The sequence below is a fragment of the Aythya ferina genome, assembly GCF_964211825.1.
Source record: "Aythya ferina genome assembly, chromosome: 11".
NCBI classification, from domain to species: Eukaryota; Metazoa; Chordata; class Aves; order Anseriformes; family Anatidae; genus Aythya; species Aythya ferina.
Genome location: NC_140307.1, coordinates 14,114,212 through 14,135,016, shown reverse-complemented (window position 1 = coordinate 14,135,016; position 20,805 = coordinate 14,114,212). Strand labels below are relative to the sequence as shown.

The 20,805-nt window shown below is 38.9% G+C and overlaps 1 protein-coding gene across 1 annotated transcript in view; it reads right to left on the bottom strand.

The window, feature by feature from the left end:
- Nucleotides 1-20,805, bottom strand: part of ACSBG1 (acyl-CoA synthetase bubblegum family member 1) — an 86,968-nt gene that overhangs the window by 19,543 nt on the left and 46,620 nt on the right. The window contains exons 18-20 of the mRNA XM_084532179.1: nt 19,772-19,833; nt 18,392-18,442; nt 9,683-9,717 (exon numbers count right to left, since the gene is read on the bottom strand). Coding sequence (XP_084388305.1) covers nt 9,683-9,717; nt 18,392-18,442; nt 19,772-19,833 — 148 coding nt within the window. The remainder of the gene's footprint in view (nt 1-9,682; nt 9,718-18,391; nt 18,443-19,771; nt 19,834-20,805) is intronic.

The window sequence follows — 20,805 nt, the reverse complement described above, 5'->3', positions numbered from 1 at the left end:
TGCGAGACCTTACTTCTCAGTTAATAAATAAATAAATAATAATAAATAAAAAGCCCTTTACCTAGCTGTGCCTCACTAGCAAAGTAGATCTAGACTTGTAATTGTAGCACTGTCACACAGACCATTTCCATTTCATTCCATTTCACACAGTTTTGTTTCATTCTTGTCTGAGTTTATTCCTCAAAATGGTGTATTTTAGAGGCAATAAGCAAGTGTTTTTCCTAGAGAAACCCTCAGCAAGCTATTACAACGATTAGGTTTTAGCTAAAAACTTTGCTAAAGGACACAGAATAAAAGCACATAGCCTTGCTCTGCTGCCATAGAGTGTAATAAAATTCCTTTCAAAAAAGAAAGATGAGTGAGCTCGGGCCAAAAGTGTTGAGCTGAACAATACATTTGCTGACAGAATTTGCTTAGTTTTTAGATTCACGAAGAGAAATACATGTTTAGGGACAGGAAGTTGGTAAAACCCACCAAAACAAGCAAATAACTCCCTGGTAAGATGTCTCTGCTGTAATATACATATACACACACATTCCTAGATATACACGTGAGTACATGCAATTTCTCTGTTTTATTCAGCAACATCCACAAGAAGTCAACATCCATTTCTACAGAAAGCTGTTAGGACAACCTGTTCCCTGTCAGTCCATTTACAGTTAAGTCTGTTTTGCTTTTTCTCTGAAGCAGAGCATAAAGGACCTGCCAGGCACTAACAACTAGAGAGCCTTCCAGAACACTGCCTCAGGCTCAACAGGACTCTGTCAGATGTAGCTAGAAAGAAGACAAGGGATGGAAAAACATCCAAGTAATTAACAGCAGATTTGTGGGAAGCTTTCTTATCCTGTTCTCCTCCCACTAACTCTCTCCCTAATTCACCAAAACACACAAAGGTCCATAGGAATAAGAACTTTCCACCTGAGTGGATTTCACACTAAAGCATCCAAATGAGCCTGTAGGAAGTGGCTGTGATCCAGGCTCCTGCAAATAAAATTACAGCAATAAAATAGTCTTTCACAAGCTTTTATCTGTAAGGATCCTACAACTCTATTTGAGATAGCTTTATTATATGGCATTATCACGATGAAAAACACAAAGGTTCTGAAACCAATATGCAATATGCTACACAAGCACCATTATCCTTTGCAATAAATAAATAATAATAATTAAAAAAACAAAAACAAAAACAAAAACAACACAATAAAACCAATCAACAGAACACCACATCTTTTCTTTTTTTTTTTTTTCCTCTGCTGGGAAGTTGTAAAGACAGCTGGAAAGTTATTCAGGGACACCACATGCCATTTCATGACAAACTAAGCACTGGATTGCCAGTCCCTCAAATGACTTTGTGGATAACTGGTAGAAAAAAAGAACTTCTGCAGCCTCTTACAGGATCCTGAGAAAGCCATATATCACATGGTGTAATACAGTCCCTTTTGCATGAATTTTAGTCAAACTTCCATGCACTTGAGTAACCTGCATTACACTGGGTGAGTACTTACTTTTTGGCAAGGGAACTGGCCGTTTCTCATCAATCATTCTATAACACAATGCAAAGATCAGTGGACATAAAGGTTATTTCCTCAGATGACTACTTGGGTTAGTCTAGAACCATAAACCTCCTGCATGCAACAGCACTACATCAATCAGCCACACCATGGCCATACCTGGACCAAGTACTAAGACCAATACAGAGAGCCAGCTTCAGCAACCATCTCCTGAGAGCTGTGCTGATTGTCACTGTACACACTGCTGTGCTGACACAGCAGACACAATAACATTAATTACTAACTGGAAATGGCATATCAGTAAACCTCCATGCTAAATGTTCTACTATTTCTTCTGTTTGTATAGAAGCAGAAGGCACTTCAGATGATGGCCTGAATTCATACGGAGCTGTGACCTGGCTTTGTGTCCTTTCGTTCAGCATGTCCCCGAACGGGAAGCATATCTGAAAATAATGAAGTGGCTTTGGCTGTCTGCCTTAGTCATAGACACATTTATGCCTTAGAAATGGAGCAATGTGAAGTTTTGCAGTGCAATCTAAACACACATAGATTTGGAAAGGCTGCCCTCACCATGCACAGACCATTAGAAATGCTCATAAGCCCAGGGCCTGCAACAAGCCTCACTGCCTTTGCAGCAGTGACTACAGATCCTGATGTGGTATTTGCCTCAAGAAATTCTTCCAGATGCCTGCAAAAGCATCTCTCGTTTCCTGGATGCGCTCCCCCTTTGTTGGCAGAATGCTGTATTTATTCTGCATGGAAGGAGAAGAAAGGCTAGTAGCATTTGTTAGTGTTTTCCTTCCCACAGATTAGAGTAGAAGAAATGTAGTGACAAACATCATAACAGACAAATGACACCGTTTCCTCAGATTTTGGTGTATGTTTAAGCTTAATGTACCATACCCAAGGACCAAGAGTGTGATTCTTTCACAAATTAATTCCATCCAAACCCGAACTGCTGATCTGCACTTACAGACAGTTCAGGCCTGCCCACCCACTCACCTCCTTTGCATAACCAGTAACACTTAGGAAACTGCAGCAAGGTCAGGGAACTGATGTGACTGAAAATACAGAAGTTTCACAGCTCCTTGAGGTAGCTCACAGTTGCAACTGCAACACTGCTTGTGCAAGTAACTGAGGGTATACTTTTTCTATTAATCAAACAAGAACAGATCAAGACTTACCCCTGTAGACAGCAGAAACTGTTAAATCAACTCAGCTCAGTGAGCAAAATCAAAAACAAAACAAAACAAAACAAAACAAAACACTACAGCACCCTACATTTGGTTCTGCTATTTCATTCTACCATGTGAAAGTGTTTTACTTGGCAAAAATGGTGGGTCAGATTCCTTACTCCAGTTCTCAAGGGTGTAACACCCTGGAATCACAAAAGGGCATGTGCTAGACATGGTGGAAATGGGATCTCTCTACGCTCATAACGGAGCCTCTAGCTATACCTGAACAGACCTAAATGAATAAATAAAAAGATTTCTAAGCACCCTGCAGTGATTGTTTTAATTTGCTCTTGAGCTCGGAATGAAAGTCAGATTGTCCTTGAGGTCACCAGCGGGTATGCTGAGAAACAGAGAAGCTCTTCCTTGGCTTGATACACATCAATCACCACCATTAAACGTTGCGTTGCGACATTACAGCTAGCTGGGCTGCTTTTGTAATAAGAACTCTGCGCTAAAGGAGTGCTGAAAACAAAAGATAAAAGCTGGTAATGGCTCACTGATTAGACGGAAGCAGAACCTTTAAAGCGGCCTATAGAACCTAATACCTTAAAACATCTCACCAAGTCTGGTGCTGCCTTCACAGTACCAGTCACTTCATTTTTGGTATGGAAAAAAGAAAAAAAATTATTCAGGAATATCTATCCTATTTTAGGCTAAATAACATGAATACATTCAAAATACATATGAATGTAACACCACAAATCATAGACACCCCAAAGAGTAAATTCTAGACTGCTCTGCATATTCACAGAAAACGAAGAGCAATACGGCTTAACTGGAACAACAAAGCAAGGCCTTGAGTGCTGATGAGCAGTCCCACAAGGAGCTGTACCGGGTCTGGCTGGGATGTTAACTTTCCCGGCAGCAGCCCATGCAGTGCTGTGCTCTGCTCTTGGAGCTAGAACAGCAGTGGGATCACAGCAGTGCTGTGTCTGCTGCTGAGCAGTGCTGGCACAGCATCAGGACCCTCTCTAACCCTCCTAGGGGGTGAGCAAAAAGGTGAGAAAAGAAACATCACCAGGGCAGCTGACCTAAACCAACTGAAGGGATATTCCATACCATATGTTGCACTCAGCAATAAAAGGTGGAAAAAGGAAGAAGAGGGGAGGGGTGGGATCTCATTATGAAAACTTCAGTCCTCCTCCTGAACACCAGCTACATGCGTTGTTGAGGCCCTGCTTCAAGGACGTGGTCAAGCATCGCTCATTTGTGGGAAGCAGAGAGTAATTTCTTTCCTCTGCACTTCCACATAGCCTTTATTTGTTTTGTTTTTCCCTTTCCCGCTCACTTCTCCCATTTTCCCTTTAGTTAAATTGTTTAATTAATAATAATCTTTCCTTAATAATTATTTTTTCCCTTTAATTTAATTATCCTTATCTCAACCCATAAGTTGTTCTTTCCTTTACTTCTTCCCCTCCTCTTCGAAGGAGGGGGAGTGAGAGAGCAGTTGTGGTGTTCAGCTGCCTAGCACAGTAAAAGCACCACAGGAGCTCATAGGAGCCACACCTTGATCTAGCCAAATGTCGAACGTACAGAACGGAATAAACAATGAACAGCACATCCAGAGAAGCACTCCGTTGCTGTTCAGCTGCACTTTCAGTTTCCCACCAAAATCAAAGCTACTGGCTCTTGTTCAGATGTATGAGTGTCATGGAAAAGCTGCAGAACAGCTTCTGGGAATATGCAGGAACACAACACTTCAGAGATGAGCAGCAGCAGCAGCGATTTGTCTGCTCACAGCCCTGGGAACGGACAGATCGGCCCTTGTGAACTCCCAGAGATATGGATAGCTAGAAGCAAAAGAAGCAACAACATTCAAGACAGAATTGCACAGACTGCAGGGAGAATGCAACATACTGATGGCAAAGCCAGCAGCTGGGAACTGATTTTCAACTGCTGCTAGTTGCTGTAGCAATGCAAATTGTTAGAGTGCACACACACTTGTCCTAGAGCGCTGTTATTGCAGACAGTCAAACATGGGGTCTGAGAGCTGGGGTGCAGATGACTCTGTATCCATAAGTCTGCCACACACAGAAAAAGTTACCGCAGCTCAAAGAGAAGGAGGTTCGTGGAATCATAGAATATCCCGAGTTGGAAAGGACCCATAAGGATCATCAAGTCCAACTCCTAGGTTCTTCAGTTTGGGGCTGAGAAACGAGGGACATTCAGGGCTGTCTGCAACTGGTTAAGGAAAGATTCCTTTCAGGGTCTCAGAATTATGCCACCGGGCTTAAATGGCAAGGTTTTTATTCTCTTGGCAAAGCCCTTTTTCTCCAGAACTGACAATATGGGCACTTCCCCTTTCTGCACGTGGGCCCCAAACTTTTTGAAAGATGAGATGTGCTAGGAAAACAGAAGCTGTGTTCTAGCTTCTCCCTCCATCTGCACAGCAGCTTGCTCCCAAGGGAAATGCATCTCTAGCCCTTTCCCATATTTGTTCCCTTATAAGGAAGGCTTTCCAGACACTTGGAGGAAACCCCTGCTTTTCTTCCCAGCTTCACTCTCAGGCAGGTTTTGGGTTTTAAATCCAGCATATAGCTGGATTGGCCAGAATTGGCTCCTCTGTACCTTATCTTTTACCCCTCAAACACACGCCAATGAACACGCAGAGAAGGGAATGCAACAGAATTATAAATGTTCTTCTGCACGAGAAGGTTCAAAGCTTTGCTGATTGTCCAGATAGTGCCCAACTTGGTAATTTAGTGCCATATTCTTCTAGCAGCTGTCTAGCTAGGTTAAGTCAGTCTCAAACTCTACAATTCTAATTTACAGAGTTCATACTTTTTGGCTAGGACAGATATCCAAGAACACCTGTGTTTGAATGCTTGGGTATTTGCCAAATTGTACTAGTCTAGAGGGAGAAATAGAAACAGACGGGTTGGCTAGCAGATAAGCGTTATTGCTGGAGTAAAAGCTTGGCTGCTAGAAAATCAGATTTACATTTCTCAGGAGGAGAAATACTGCCTTATAGGAGACAAGCATTTGATCCCATCTACAATCTCAAGACAGGCATGTTATATAAACAGATTAATTATTGCCATCAATAACGTGTTTTTCCAACCTTTCTTCTTTCTTGTTTTTCCTCCACTAATCCTCTTATTCTTGTTTCTCTCTACTGGACCTTTTCCAGTACAACAAATCTCTTTTGAATGGTGATGCCCAAAACTGGACAGTCTGTTCACACTGAGGTCCCAGAATGACATGCTGACTAGAATGGAATTCTCCCCTTTTACACACAATGTTTAGGTTAACACACCTTAGAAGTACCCCCTGCTCCCATCCCTCCCCCCCCCCTTTTTTTTTTTTTTTAACAAAGGTATCCAGGGAGGGTGGGGGGGTGTCAGTTTGTTTTTTAAATTTGCTTAGATCAATTAATCCCCTTCCCATATATCTTAACTACTAATACCATTTACCATTCTGCACTGACAATTTTTTCTCCTATCTATTGACAGTTTGTAATACTTGACTGTATGAATTTCAGTGCAGACTGTTGGTGATCTTGGACCTTCTCTCTGATACACTGAGCATGGCTTTAAAAGGTAATGTTGATCTTCATAGTGTGTCCAATCCCCCCTCAGCTCAATGCTTCTTGCAGTTCTTACAATTTTTTTCAAGTATGTTCACTGGTACCTTAGCCAAGAGGTTAGTGCACTCATACAACAGAGGTAGAAAAGGACTAATGCATGCAGGAAAATGCAAAAAGGCTTTACAACAATAAAGATATGTTGCATCTGTTTCTTCTCTCTTATCCACAAGAGCAGTCACTCATGAAGGAGGAGATTTGCTTTTAGCAAATCCACAGTGGCTGCATCTGAGCACGTATTATGTTCTAGGCACTTAAGAGCTGATCATCCACTCAGTGGTCTGGCATCTTTCCATACACTGAGGTTGCGTCCTGCAGTCCTGGTGTAATCTCCACATTCTCAGGCAAAGCGGGGTATGCTTTCAAAGCCCTAACACACACCTATCAATAGAATCAGTAAGGATTCTGAACGTTTGTCAGCTGTCCTGTAAGTATTTTAGATAATATTTTGTCATTGATAGTACATATACATCTACATTATCCACAGATCTTCAACATGCTCTTGCCCTGGGCTCATTTAATGAGTTGTGTTAAGCACTTCTCCACGAGAATTTTTACATTTTTTGGTGATAAACACTCAACTGAAACATGATAAATAATTATTTGTTTCTTCTCTTTCACCAGGCATGATTATCTTTTCTGCAGTCCATTAACATAGTAGTTTTCCCTCCTCCTAGATCCATAATCATGGGCCACGATGATATTTTCATTTCTTCTTCACCTTAACTTAAATTGCACTATTTCCTTATAGTTTATAAACATACTTCCTTCCACACTTAGATTATCGATCAGGAGAACGTGTCCTCGACCCCTTTGACAGCAGCCTGCATTTATGTTGACTTAAACTGATCATGGTACCAAAGTCTTACAGTGACACTAGACTAAGCCAATCTAACATCTCACCTCCACTGAAATGTAGAGTCTTGCTCTCTTTTACTTTCCTCATTTTCAGTCCCATTTTCCTGTTCTGGTTCTTGTTCCAGCTTTAGCACTCACCCTTGAAAGAGCTGATTCAGCTCATTAAACCAGCAGAAGAGAAATTTGTTGTTTGGGCTTTTTGATGGTCTATTTTCCCGCACAGAAAGATGGATAATATCACTTAGCCCATTTCACCTAATTGCAATCTCATGCTGTTTTGCATGAGTTTAAAGTCATATAAATTGGAGCTGCCATATTTATTCCTTCATCCCCATCTAAGCAACCGTGTCCCTTTGCTTGTGTCATCACTACCACTCATACTAATAGATGGTGAGCCAGCCAGGGAGGCTGACTTCAGCCAAAAACTATTTGCCTTTTTTTTTTTTTTTTTTTGCTAAGTCATTTGTTTACATTTCTGTGCTTTTTAGAAAAGCAGCCCTTATTAAAATCTATCAGGGTTGTTCTAACTTAAATACTGTTTCCCACAGTCATCTCTTTACTGTACTTAAACTGGTCTATTTAAATGCCAGGTGATGACAACACCTCTCATGGACACCACTAGCTTCAGGAAGTATTCAGACCAGCATTTTCACTACAACAGAATGCAAACCCTACAACTAAGACCATTTTTAGCATTCTGGAGGTAAAATAGTTTGATTTATTCTTACCAGGAGGAGCTTGCAACCTCAACAATCAAGATAAAAGAAATATTTTCCTCATACTTAAAAGGCACAAAAATATTAAGACAGGCGAATTAAAGAGGCAATTTGTCAAAGATGCTTAGTTGCTTACATAGATTAGTGAAGGAGTAATAAAGTAAACCAACAACTTCCAGTTCTACAGTCCCTATCCCATGCATAGTCACCATGTCAAACTTTATTAGATAAATAATCATCATCTTGTTCTTAAGCAGCAGAACCTTTGCCACAGTTCGGTGCTCCTTCCTTTATCAGGAAGTCTTATGAATCGCAGTGACCTCCTCTACTCTGTCACACTTACCATGCGAGGACAAAAAATCATAAATCACCTGTCTGCAAATGCAGTTTCAAATTACACAGCTCTGAGACACACCTGAGAATACTGTTACATAAACATTCACAAATCCAGCTCATTTATAATTGCTATTTTTAGAACATTCTGAAACATTCAGTGCCTTGATATCAAATTTCAACAACTTTTATTTCAGTATCATGCATCAAGAAAAAATCCAGAATGCATGTAAAAAACAGCTTAGGACATTTCTGTGAGGAAATCTCTCTTCATTTCTGTCAGTCTTTACCTGCTTGTCAAAACTGCACATTGGAAACTTCTCTACTACTATTTTTTCTATCCACTGCAACCCAGAAAAAAAGAGAACAAAAGTTGCTGACTCCTCACTTCATAGCCAGATTTCACGATGCTGTAACATTCCTGCTTGCCTATCATACAGTGACATTTTCTGACTTCAGAACATCTTTTCCTGAAATCTGCAGCATATTTTTCAAAGTACACTTTCTGTGTTCTCTCAGTTGCTCGTGATGGTGTGAGTTTTCATTATGGAAACGCTGTTTCCCAAATGTGAAAGTCTGTGTACTCAGATTAAGAAGTTTCTTAATTACATCTTCTGGGGAAATATTTGATTCCTTACTTCCTTTCTTTCATCAGCATATTACAGTTGTGTGTCCATTCTCCCCCTGCCAACATCTTGCTAGATAATTAGTTGTGTTTTGTGTCATATTCTTTAATTTGGGCCTGTATTACACATGCTCTAGACTCCTATTTGTCCACAAAATTTTCTGTAGATGTACCTTAGGTGCACAAATACCAAGAACAAAGGTATGTAAGAAATTAGCTGAAATACCACCTCTATTTTCCCCCACCAAAAAATAAAGTAACCCATTAGTTTTCACCTCAACAGAATTGCTGAACATCAGTCTTACTGAAGTTTACTGCTAAGGCAAAGAACACCTCTCACAGAGACCAGATCTATTTCTGATCTCAGAGCAAAGCACTTTCCAATGTTTATGAAAACAAAGGCTGTTTCCCTGATACTGCTTATGTCTCAGAAGCTATTCAAATTTGAGAATCTAGAACATTATGAGCTCCTAAGTTACATGCCATATCATGCATCCTAGATACATGCCGCAGATGTAGTCTCACTCCTTATTAGGACAAAAATCCTGAGCAAAAACAAACAGAAAAGCAGCAAATTCTATTCAGAAAGTCACTGACTCCCTACTATTCAATGGCTTCTCCCTAGAAAAGCCTATGTTAGTGACGTTAACCCAACAGACATCTTTTGCTTACATACATTTACATATTATACATGTACCCTGAGCCCCATCCTACATTCATTTATGCAAAATAACTGGTTTCATTTGTTTTCCTCGCCAGTCAGAAAAAAGCAATTTTGTTCTTTCCATGTGATGACAGAAAAAATAATATAGTTTACTTACCGAAGGATTTCTTTCCGAGTGAAGAATGTGCAATCCTGTTAAAAAAAACAAAATGTATTACCATACGATAGAAATATTGAAAGTGGGCGCAAAGGATTACTTTTTAATGTTTTGGGGAGAAAACTTAGAGCTGGCAGAAAAACATTAAAGATACCATTTATGTACCATCCGGTTTTGATTTGGAAAGCAATATATGCTATAAAGTAACTCTATAGAAAGCAATGAATGTTATAAAATAATTGAAATATCCTAAGGTGTTGTTTTGTTTTGTTTAAAGGGAAAGTTATGCCCTGTATTCAAACCTAGAAACACCGATGACAATGAAATACTGGATGATGAGTTCTGCACATTGCTCAGGCCCTGAGTTTAGAGAACATGCAAGTTTGTGTCTCAGAGTTACTGGCTGATGGGAGGGTGGGAGCGCCAGAGTGCTAGATGCAAGTATAACCAAACCACAACACTCCTGATGACTACCTGCTTCTCTCACAGGCCTGAGTGATGTGGCAGAGCATACACTTAAGAATTCAGCTCCTATCATAATAGGTTTTCTCCTTTAACACAAACATTTAAAAAATACATCCTAAAATCAACTAGTGACAAGACAACAGACAGAGTTGTTATGCTGTACCTATAAGCACATAGAGCTACTGCACCCTCACCCTGGTCCTGCTCTTCAGTCAACTGCTGAAAATGCATTTTGTCTCTAAGGTGAGAATTAATCTGGCTAAATGCCTGCTTCTTCAAAGGGGGGGAAAAGCAAATGATCACAGCTAGCTGAAGCAATCAACCAGCTCATCTCAGGTATCCAGGTACAGTATCAGTCCTGCCTGGTATCAATTATTGAGTTTGCTTGCTCTCCTCTGCACCAAGCAGGAGCAGAAGCAGCTTTCCCTTCCGTGTATTGTGTAGCAGAATAGTGTTACAAGGCAGGATAGGAAGGCACACCGTGAGCTGCCAACAAAGATGTCACATTGTCTGGAACCGCACAAAGTGAAATAGGAGCCAGCTGGGTAAGTCTTCATTAATTCCAGCTTGTTCGCCACTTACAGTCAAACTGCCACTAAAGGATGCATCATTTACTAATGAAAGGCAGGTGCAATCTCACAAATGATGGTGGTGCCCTGAGCAGCAATCATCCTGTAATTATATAGGCTTGAGAAAACAGCAGACACTGTTACTTAACTAGAAAGCTGACACAGAACTGATACACAGATAGAGATAAAGATGAACAAGATGAGTTACTCTTCACCTTCTAGAACTCTTGTGAGAGCACCACTAAAAACCACAGCAAGATGTCATAAACCTTTTCCAATGAAAGTCCACATTTAGTTGTTTTTTTTTGTTTGTTTTTTTTAAATCTGAGTCACTTCACTTCTTTGACAGCAAACATTGTATTCCATCTTTAGTTTTATCAAAGGAATTTTTTAGTGCCGTAACCTAAAAACATGGACACTGGAGACCTTTATAACAAAAGACAACACAATCCTGTTTCCCTGTAATAGCAAGTATTTGCCTGACCACTGTTGCTGACTGCAGTATTCCAAATACGCCTGACAATTACATGGCATTGTGTGTTAGGGGTGTCACAAAATTTACAATGGTTTCTGAGACCACTTTCAGAGAGCTTAGAGCTATTCAATGTCAAGGCACCAAGGTCAGGACCCTGGCTTCTACTTCCAACCCACAGCAAGACCTTACACACCCCTTAAAAAATGCTTTGCCTGGCTGATCCTGAACAGCAAATGTAAAAGCCACGGCTCCAGCCTCTGAGAGGGAAGTCCAGCCAGCTCTCCTGCTTCTCTCAGCTAATTTCTGTTCTTCCTTTATGCTGACTTCATGCCAATGAGTAGTGTAACTGCATCAGAGAATTCAGAGAAGGAACTAATGTGTTTGGAAACTAACCATACAAAAAGGGATTCGTTTTCAGCTTGGATCACCTCCTTGTTGTGGCTTGGAACAATGTCACTAATTCTAGCACCAGTGTTGAGAGAAGAAACTAAAACAAGTCATTACTGGTGGGAGGGAAGAGGTATAGGACTACCCTTTTTGTTGGAAGCACAGCCCCAAGTTGGATTAAAGTCACCATGGAACCCAGGTCTAAATATAATTTCATTTTGTATTTGCTGTAACTCCATCAATTTAATTCAAATCTAATTAAAGACTTTTGGCCAGAGAAACAAGGAGGTGAATCATCCAATTTTCTTCTGGCTACTTCATTCATACAGAAAACACAAAATGATGGACAATAAATAGTAAATAAACATGTCAAATTAAGTCCCTCATATGGAAATGTGAAATGGGTCCTGGGAACTATGCATATGCCTACATCAATCTTCCTTTAAGCCATGAATATCACGGAACACATTGTTACCATGTAGACGGTATTTCAGTCTACCATTGATTTACAAAGCAATCTGCCTTATTCTGTTTGGACACTAAAGCCATGAGGAGTCCTGCTAGAAAAGCACAGGCTAAACACTCAAAGGAACATGACCACGGTTTTCATAATTAGTATCAGTTCTAGATTTCCAGCAAGAACTTATCCTGGAAATGGAGGCTTTTATTTCTAATGCTATACAATGGCCTGAAAAACTACTGCTAACAGGAGGTCCCCTGTGGGTTTCAGGTTATTTAGGACAGAGGTCTTGCCTTGAAAGATTACCTACTCCTGCACTTGAGAGTATACCCGCTCCTTTTCTAAGATCAACTATCCCACTTGGTCTGTCCTTGTGCCCTCAGTAATTAAACTAATTAGAAGTGTGACAAAGGAACACTGAATTTTTTTTTTTTTTTTTTTTTTTTGGAGATAACACAAATCTGCAATTACACGCTTCCTTATGGCTAATGACGACTGAAAAACAAAGCAAACAATTTTGTCCATTGATTTCAATTAGATCATTAACTCGTATAATAGAACTTGATTCTCAAATGTGGCATTTAGGTAGCTTAACTGGTTCTTAAAATATTCTGCAGAATAAAGAGGCATATAGCTGGTGTGCTTTGGTTTTATGGGTGGCTTTGCTCTTGGCTGGTGGTGTGACCTTCTGCTAGTCACACAGTGTTGCTCAAAGCTAGATTAACAGTCTCTGCTCTTAAAATTTCCTTTATAAAACAGCACAATGTAAAGAGTTTAGCAAAACCAGAACTGGCATTTTATTCTTTGACCTACTATGTCAGGTGAATGCAAGTTTAGGACAAGATGGTAACAGACAAACACAGCAGTCCACTACCTTGTCTACTAGTCTGTAAGATTTCACTGCAAACTCCTAGATCAGTTCTGCTTTATGTTTAGCTCTACAGGGATTTGAGCAAAAAATAGGAGTAGAGTTAACAGTGCTAAGAATGCTGATTAATCAGCATTAATTTTATGTAATGTACACATACAGAGTGTAATGTGCAGTATTATTCTGGAACTGGACCACGTGTAATTTGTTCTGCAAGATCTACTGGCTATCCCAGAGAGCAGAATGCAGTTTATGAGTTTTAGCAGTCCACTGAATAAAAGATTATCACTTACCACCTTTAGAAGCAAAGATTGTTGTGCATAAAGCACAATTTTCAAATAAAATTAATTGCACATAGAGAAGGACAATATTTATCTGCAGGATGGAAGAGAAGAAAAACCATATAACAACCAAATGAGAAAAGGGCAGCACTCAAATGTGCAAGTCTATTGCAAAATAGCATTTCATACACCCATTATATTTCTCTTCAATAACAATAGTTGTATAATTGTGTAATTTATGTGCATAATTGCAGAAGGGCAGGATTATTCTGAACCTGCAACAGCTTCATCAGAACATTTTATAAGTAAATAAATAATACAAAACAGTCCTAGCAATATAAAAGTCGCTTCAAATTAGAAGGAATCTCAAACAAGAGCCAACAAGCCACAGATAAAATAAACCAACAAATAACAGGAACTTTAAAAATATCCTCAGGGCAAGATAGATTAGATACTTCTAGCTATATTACTGAGCAGCTTTTAAGAAAATGACAAGTACTGAATGCTGCATTTTAAATATTAACATTTTAAATATATATTTCAGGGGTTTCGCTTATAAAATCACAAATGATCTTTTGCACTGTGACAGAAGTACTCAATGTGCCTAAGAGCATTTAAATGAAATACCAAGAAAACATCACCTTATGAAGCAATCAGAAATCAAAAGTTAAGAAGACAAAAGGTGATGGACAAAACCAATCCTCATATAGGTAGATGCTCTATTATTAATTCTACTCTTGTAACATTTTTACAAGTGCAGTACTTTATTATTTTTGGATTCTAATTGCCATACAAATAAGAGTGGTATAGAGCTGTGCAAGACTGAGGCATCAATACATTTATGTATCTTCGTCACTGTAAATACAAAGTTACTGGAAGCCAATGAGGCTAGCACGAGCCTGGAAGTCGCACATCTGTGCAAGTTCTTCAGTAAATCCCAATTTAAATGCTAAAAAAAATATGTCACAATCAGTATCTGCACTAGTAACAGTACTGTTATATGGACTTTTATCTTGAAAAATGCTGGTTGCAGCAGACAATATCACTGGAGATTTTCACATTCTCTTTATTTGTAATCATGTTGCTGAACTACAGCCAGAAAACCCCTAAAATCCCCACCAAGTTTCAGTAAGCAAAACCTGCAGCCACAAGAAATAGTTTGTGTATTTGTACTGAGGCACTGGAGTAGAAACAGCTAGACATAAGGAAGTACTGATGAAGAAGCAAACTGTCAGCAAATTTAATTTGGCTCAATCCGTATATGCACCAAACAGTAACATGAAACCGGAATCAGACTACAAGATAATTTCACAAATGCTTCTTCCATTATTATGCTACTTAAAGTTTGCACTTTAAAAGCAATTCTTTATGAAACTGAAAAGTGCTTTTAGCAGAAGGTCCTGTAGGACCTGTGACAAGTAGGCTTTTTGCACTTTTGCCCCCAAAAGGGTACATTTTCATCACAGATCCTGACCAAGTCAAGCACAGCTTTTTAAAAATCCAAAGACAGCTTGATGACCTTTTTTCAATTTATAAATGGCATTTACTGACATATAATGTAACTTTTTTCTTCTGGTTTTGCATATTTCACGATATATAGCCGAATCCCACTTTGACCAGAATTTTAGTACAAGGAAAAAAGTTAGCTAATTGACAAATTCTTGTTTAAAAGACAATAATGTTATTTTTTCAAATTACTATTATTTTTTGCAGTATTGCATAGAAGACAACCAACCAGCATAAATACCACTTTTAGTGCTGTATTAAACATATGGGGAAAAAAAATCTAGTAATTAACAAACACAAAAAGAATTGACTTAGAATAAAAAGAGTAATACCTGCTATAAAATATTTGTGCCCTACATTCCCTAAGTTATGTCTATTAAGGAAATAACTGGAACACAATTTGTATCAAATTCAGACCACCTTTTCAAGTAACTACAGCGAAAGCAGTGAGATTGCTTGAGGAGTAGTTTGTTCAAACTCCAAGCACAGCTTCTACACATTCCTTACTCAATGTAATCATGTTTCTCAGTGAGAAATTCAGCGCACTCAGGCCAATACATGGACCTGATGTTACTGCTTTGGTTTATGTCTTAATTTTCTCCTGCTCCAATTATCATTATATAGCACAACTCAAGGTAAAATTCCTGGTTAATTTGTTTTTCTCATTATGGAACTTGGTATCCAAAAGTTGTCCAGTAGACAACTTTTAAAAGCTTAATTTTAAGATGTTATTTGATTGCTAACACTTACCTTTCCCCTAGTCAGACCTTGGTTAGATTTTGCATTTTATGTAGTAAGACAACACAACAGTCAAGTACTCTAAGGGCACAGGAAAAAGAAATCCCTGACAGAAATCATTTTTTTACATGGCTAACATTGTAACGAGGTGAATCTCAGTGAGGAAACAAATGCCTGCAAAAGCCTAACTCCTTAGATTTCCCTAACGTTTCACTAAGCCTATGCAAATTTAAAGAGTTGTCAACTAGAACAGGAGCTAAATAAGTTTCCAGGTGATATGACAAGGTGTTAGAAGATTTGCAAGTTGCCAGTCCTTCTTTAGTTAATGTCCTTCTACCTATTCTGAGTATAAAAAAAAGAAAACAATAAGAGGTTTAATGTTACTGAGTTCTATCATTCATCTCTTTCAAGAAAAGCTTCAACTGACTCTCCCATCATCACTCTTTTAGGAGGCTAATTAAAACATTCTTCTATTTTAAAACATTGGCACACCTTGCAGCTGACCACATTTACATTTCATTTAAATACAGAGGTTGTGCTAAAAGGTGACCCTTCAATATGATCATTTATATATTACAAAGTTTTCACGTGGGCATTTCTGAAAAGTTTAAACAAATCAGGTAGGGAGCGTTATTTTATTTCTTTAATATCATATTGATGATCTGAGATTACTGTATGCTAGCTTTTCATGCAGGTGATTTTTCTGCAGCTTAACTTTTACTCCTGAAAACTAAAGTAATTTGAATGTGGATTTACTGTACGTTAAGCAGATTAACTTCTCACTTTTCCATCTTCCTCTTACTATCGGAAGCATCTCCTATGAAACAAGCTCTTAAAACATAACCTGAAAAAAGACTTCACTGCTAAAGTAACATTCAAATGCTGTAAATCCAGAATAACTTGTGTTGAAAGACAAAAAATTGTGCAAGTTACCACGAAGTAATAAAATGACTTAAGCAAATAAATTACAAGTCTAACCATCAGGAGAGGGAGTTTTTGAACAGCTTTCTAATAGGTGCTGTGAGGAATAATAGAAATCTATTTCATAAAAAGGATAAAATTGACTCTCTTGCTTCTGACATACTTATATGACTCAGTAACCCTGAGTTCTATGATAAGGAGCAGAGCACCAACTCAGAGACATCAAATTCTCAAGAAGTTGCCTAGCCCCCATTTGGGATAAGAAAAGGAGTAACCCATCTTTCAGTTTAAAACTTATTTTTAAGTATATACCTGGCTGCACACTGGGGCATCTATATGCACAACAGGTTGTTGCAAATCATGTTTTACTAATGCTAATGAACTACAAGTCCTCCTGTAACAGAGAAATCCCACAGGCTGAGTCAATCCAATCGCCCTAACTACTGCAAGGCTTTGAGATCAATTACCCAGCATTATGAAAGGCAGGGGCTGCAAAAGCCATTAGAGGAAGGCAATTTCTAGATGAAGAATAATGAATTAGGGATGACATTTCGGCTCTTGCATTTGCCAGTTTATGTCAAGAAGATAACATTAATTACATTTGGATTTTGTTTTGTTTCACTGCAGTTGGGCTCTGTTCTGTGTTCACTTTTACTGGTAGCAGAAGACAGACATCAGTGTTTTCAGAGATCTGTGATTTCCCTCTTGCCTATCTCACAGGGATGTAAAAAAACAAAAAAAGTCTATTGAGAACTTTGGCAACCCAGTCTGCAACTGGTGCATTACAGTGAGAGACTGCTGGTGAGGATGAGATGTGTAAGGAAATGGAAATTAAAGAAGCTGTCATTGTATGAAATGTGAAAATGGAGCAAGAACAATGACAAGTATAAAACCCTGATACCAACAGAACTAGGAAATTAATAAGAATATTTAACTTATGCCTTATTTTCACAATTGGATAACATTTTAGAGCATTTTTAGCCTGTATCCCTAAACTGACTTGATGTGGATAAATACTTACACCTGTGAAATGTCCACGTTAGCACTAACTCCCCCCAAAAATTGGTATTTACACTCGTAGTTTCAACCACAGGGATAGAAGTCAAAGTTCACAAAGGCAAATATAACGTTATTTACTTCTGTGTGCCTTGGATCTGTCCTTCGGTTATCAGGAGAAACTAAATGTTGATTTCCCACACTGTTAATTCTGTCTGTATTTGTCACTTCTTGTAAAAGAACAGAGTGATGCAGCCAGCCCTGTCTGCATCTCAGAACAGGTACTCAGTGCTTCCGTCTTGAGCATACTTCTATTTTCACATATTGCCTCACTTGCTTTTTCATAAACTTGTTCTAAGTGCCCACTGTGCAGAGAGCTTCTCTCAAAGCATTTCAGTAAGATTTAGAGTATGCTAAAACATGAATGAAGACTGGAAATTATTTATTTTCTCGAGGAAAAATGCAGTTAAAAAATTGATGTGACAGAAATAAAGTGCCACCAATAAACTATCCCCAGAAATAAGAAGTGTAATTGTTCTGTCAAGAAAGAAACTACCATCCAGGAGTGGATACAAGCATAAAAATACCTATTTTAGATTTACATTAGGTATATTTCTATGAGTCACTGTTAGAAGTGAAACTAGATGTGTCCTTTTATTTCCCCTCACACCTAATACAGCAAAGTCAGCACATTAAATAAAAATGTTATAGATACACTTCTTTACAAAATGCTCAGTAAGAAGATTGCACCAGAAATTCCCCTTAAGCAAGCTGGTCACAGATTTCACGCTGTTTCCCAGCCAGGACATGAGCGATTTGACGCCTCTGTACACAGAGAAGGAAGAATTAGACTGGGCGTATTGAACAACCCACCCTTATAATATAGGTATGGGGAAGGAACAGTAAAATATATACATGCAAGCGAAAGAGCAAATTTTTGTTTGTATTTGCAAAAACACTCTCAAAACAAAAACAAAACAAAAACCCATCAACCCACAAACATGCTGAGGTTACTCCTTTCCTTTCAAACTAAGATATCTTACCTGGTAGGCATCCAGCTGTTCATCAGTAAATATTGTCTGCTTATTACCCATCTTAGAAGAGGAATTCTTCCTTTATGCAAATGCATCCCATTAGAAGTAGCTGGATTCCTCTGTGTTGTAGGCATTTAGAGCATGTATACACTGTGAAAGTGCTGAAAAAATCCCAAAGACTGCATTGAACTGTTTTTGCCTATTCCTGTCCAGCGAGGAAGGAAGCGGTACTGGAAAATCTTTGCAAAGGCTTGACTTCAGCGTGCCAGGAAGAGAAGTGTTGAAGTCATAGGCAGGTGTCACCCCAAAACAATGATGCCTATTTTCCCCTTTTGCAGACGCTTTTCTAAGTGACATACAGAGCTTTCACGACTTAAAAAACAAGCAGGAAGCACTTGAAGAAATCAGCTCTCTACTGCCTCGGTGTCTCCTTGCTCAGTCTGCGAGTTCAGGGTGCTCTTGCTCGGCACCTTCACGTTTCAGAACAGCTCTGCGTCACCTGATGGCGCTCGGTAGCGCAGTCATGTAACGCACACGCGCAGAGCGAGGCTAGGAACTGGAAGAATGGAGTAGCAGAGCAAGTGTTTCTGCAGTCAGTCTCTCCTCAGATCAAAGTACATCCTCATCACTGCTTGGATCTGACCTGCTGTAGCATGCTGCCAAAGCGGGAGCCTCCATCCAGCGGTGTTTAAGTGCCCAAAGCATCCTCACAACACCACCGGGTGCCACGTGGGTTCCACAGTAAACATTTGTGTTCCCACTGCAGCTCCATCAGCCCTGGCTACCCAGGGTATAAGCTCGCTACCAGAGCTGCAATACTCTCAGACAGACCAGGAAACGCTAGTATTCCTCTCACATTAAAGAAACAAATCCGGAAAGTTTAATTAAGTAGCTTAAACAAAAGTTAATCTGACTCTCGGTTCAGGCAAACAAAGCTGGGAAGAAAAAAAATGCTACCACAGCCTGAAAGAGAGGTGCAGAAAATGCCGCTAGAGGGCTCACAGCATACATTAAAACAACACGACCCTCCTGTATTTCCTGGAAAGCGAACAAAAAAGAAAAAAAAAAAAAAAAAAAAAAAAAGCACGGAAGAGATGCAGGCAGGCAGAATGAATGAATAAACTCGGAAACAAAATCATATTATCTAACATCTGCAGAAGGATGAGCTCTTATAATACGAGCAAGAGGAAAGCTGGGTGAGAAAGGATGTGAAGATGGAGGCAAGACCTGTTACAAATAAGCTTCTTCAGCCTGCTCGCTGCCCAGTTGTAAGCATAGGAAGAGCAGAAGGTTTAAAACTGTTTAATAAAATTCCTTCCTTTACCTATAGCTCTGCCAATGGTCGTTATTCCTTCAGCAAGTTAGTATATTTAGTATCTGGAGAATTACCTTCTGCTTTTTTCCTACATCTAATGACCCTGACCAGATAACAGCATCTGAGTTGAGTTTACCTTCACATACAACAAGGAACAAATATTTCACAAAAACACTGAAAATACATCTATCGTATACAGTGTAATGTTCTATGAAATGTGTTGGGTATGTAGTAAAAACATCCAGTGAATGGGGAACAGTCTCTAAGAGACCATTTATTTAGATTGCAACATTTAGAAATGCAGATTTGATTAACTGTAAACCAGCACTGCCTGGTGCTAAAACACAATCTTAACATATGTACAAAATTAATTTACTGGGATGAGAATGCATTCAATAACACTTGTTATTAGTGTTAAGCTAGCATCAGAATTTTATCAGTGACAGAAATGGACACTACCGACAGAATATATTGCAGCGGTTTCAAAATAAGAAAAAGCTACACTAATAAGGGTAACACAAATGAATGACCAACCTCCAATCAGATCAACAGTGCAGCAAGCATCTATTCAAATAGCACCCACTTGAATCAACCATTTGCTACCTGGCCAAACTGACCTCTTTTTTTTTTTTATCTAGTCACCAGTTTTTATTTTTTTCACTAATGTATAATGGCATTGGATTCTTCTGTTCCAAAAAATTACCCCCAAGACAGAATATAAAGAAGAAAAAAGCAAAACATACAAATTAGAGTATTTCTATTTCAACAAACTTTTTGAAAGTGAAAACCACCACCTATAATGGCCCTTTGAGATTAAGAACTTTAAGAACTTCCAGAACGTCCCAGTTCTTACACACCCTCTACTCTGAATAAGTTGCATCACTGGCTTTAGTGATTAACCATAAAATTAAGCATGTTTCTTACTCATGATCTGTTGCTACTGAAATGCACCAACTAGCAGCTGATTGCAGTCGTATCAGAACAGTACATAGTCAAGTGATCTGTGTGAAATAGCATTCCTTTCACAGCTACCTGATTCAAGCTGCCTGTCTATGCAAATCAGATTAAATATAAATGACCAAACTATCCTCAACACCATCATACGGAA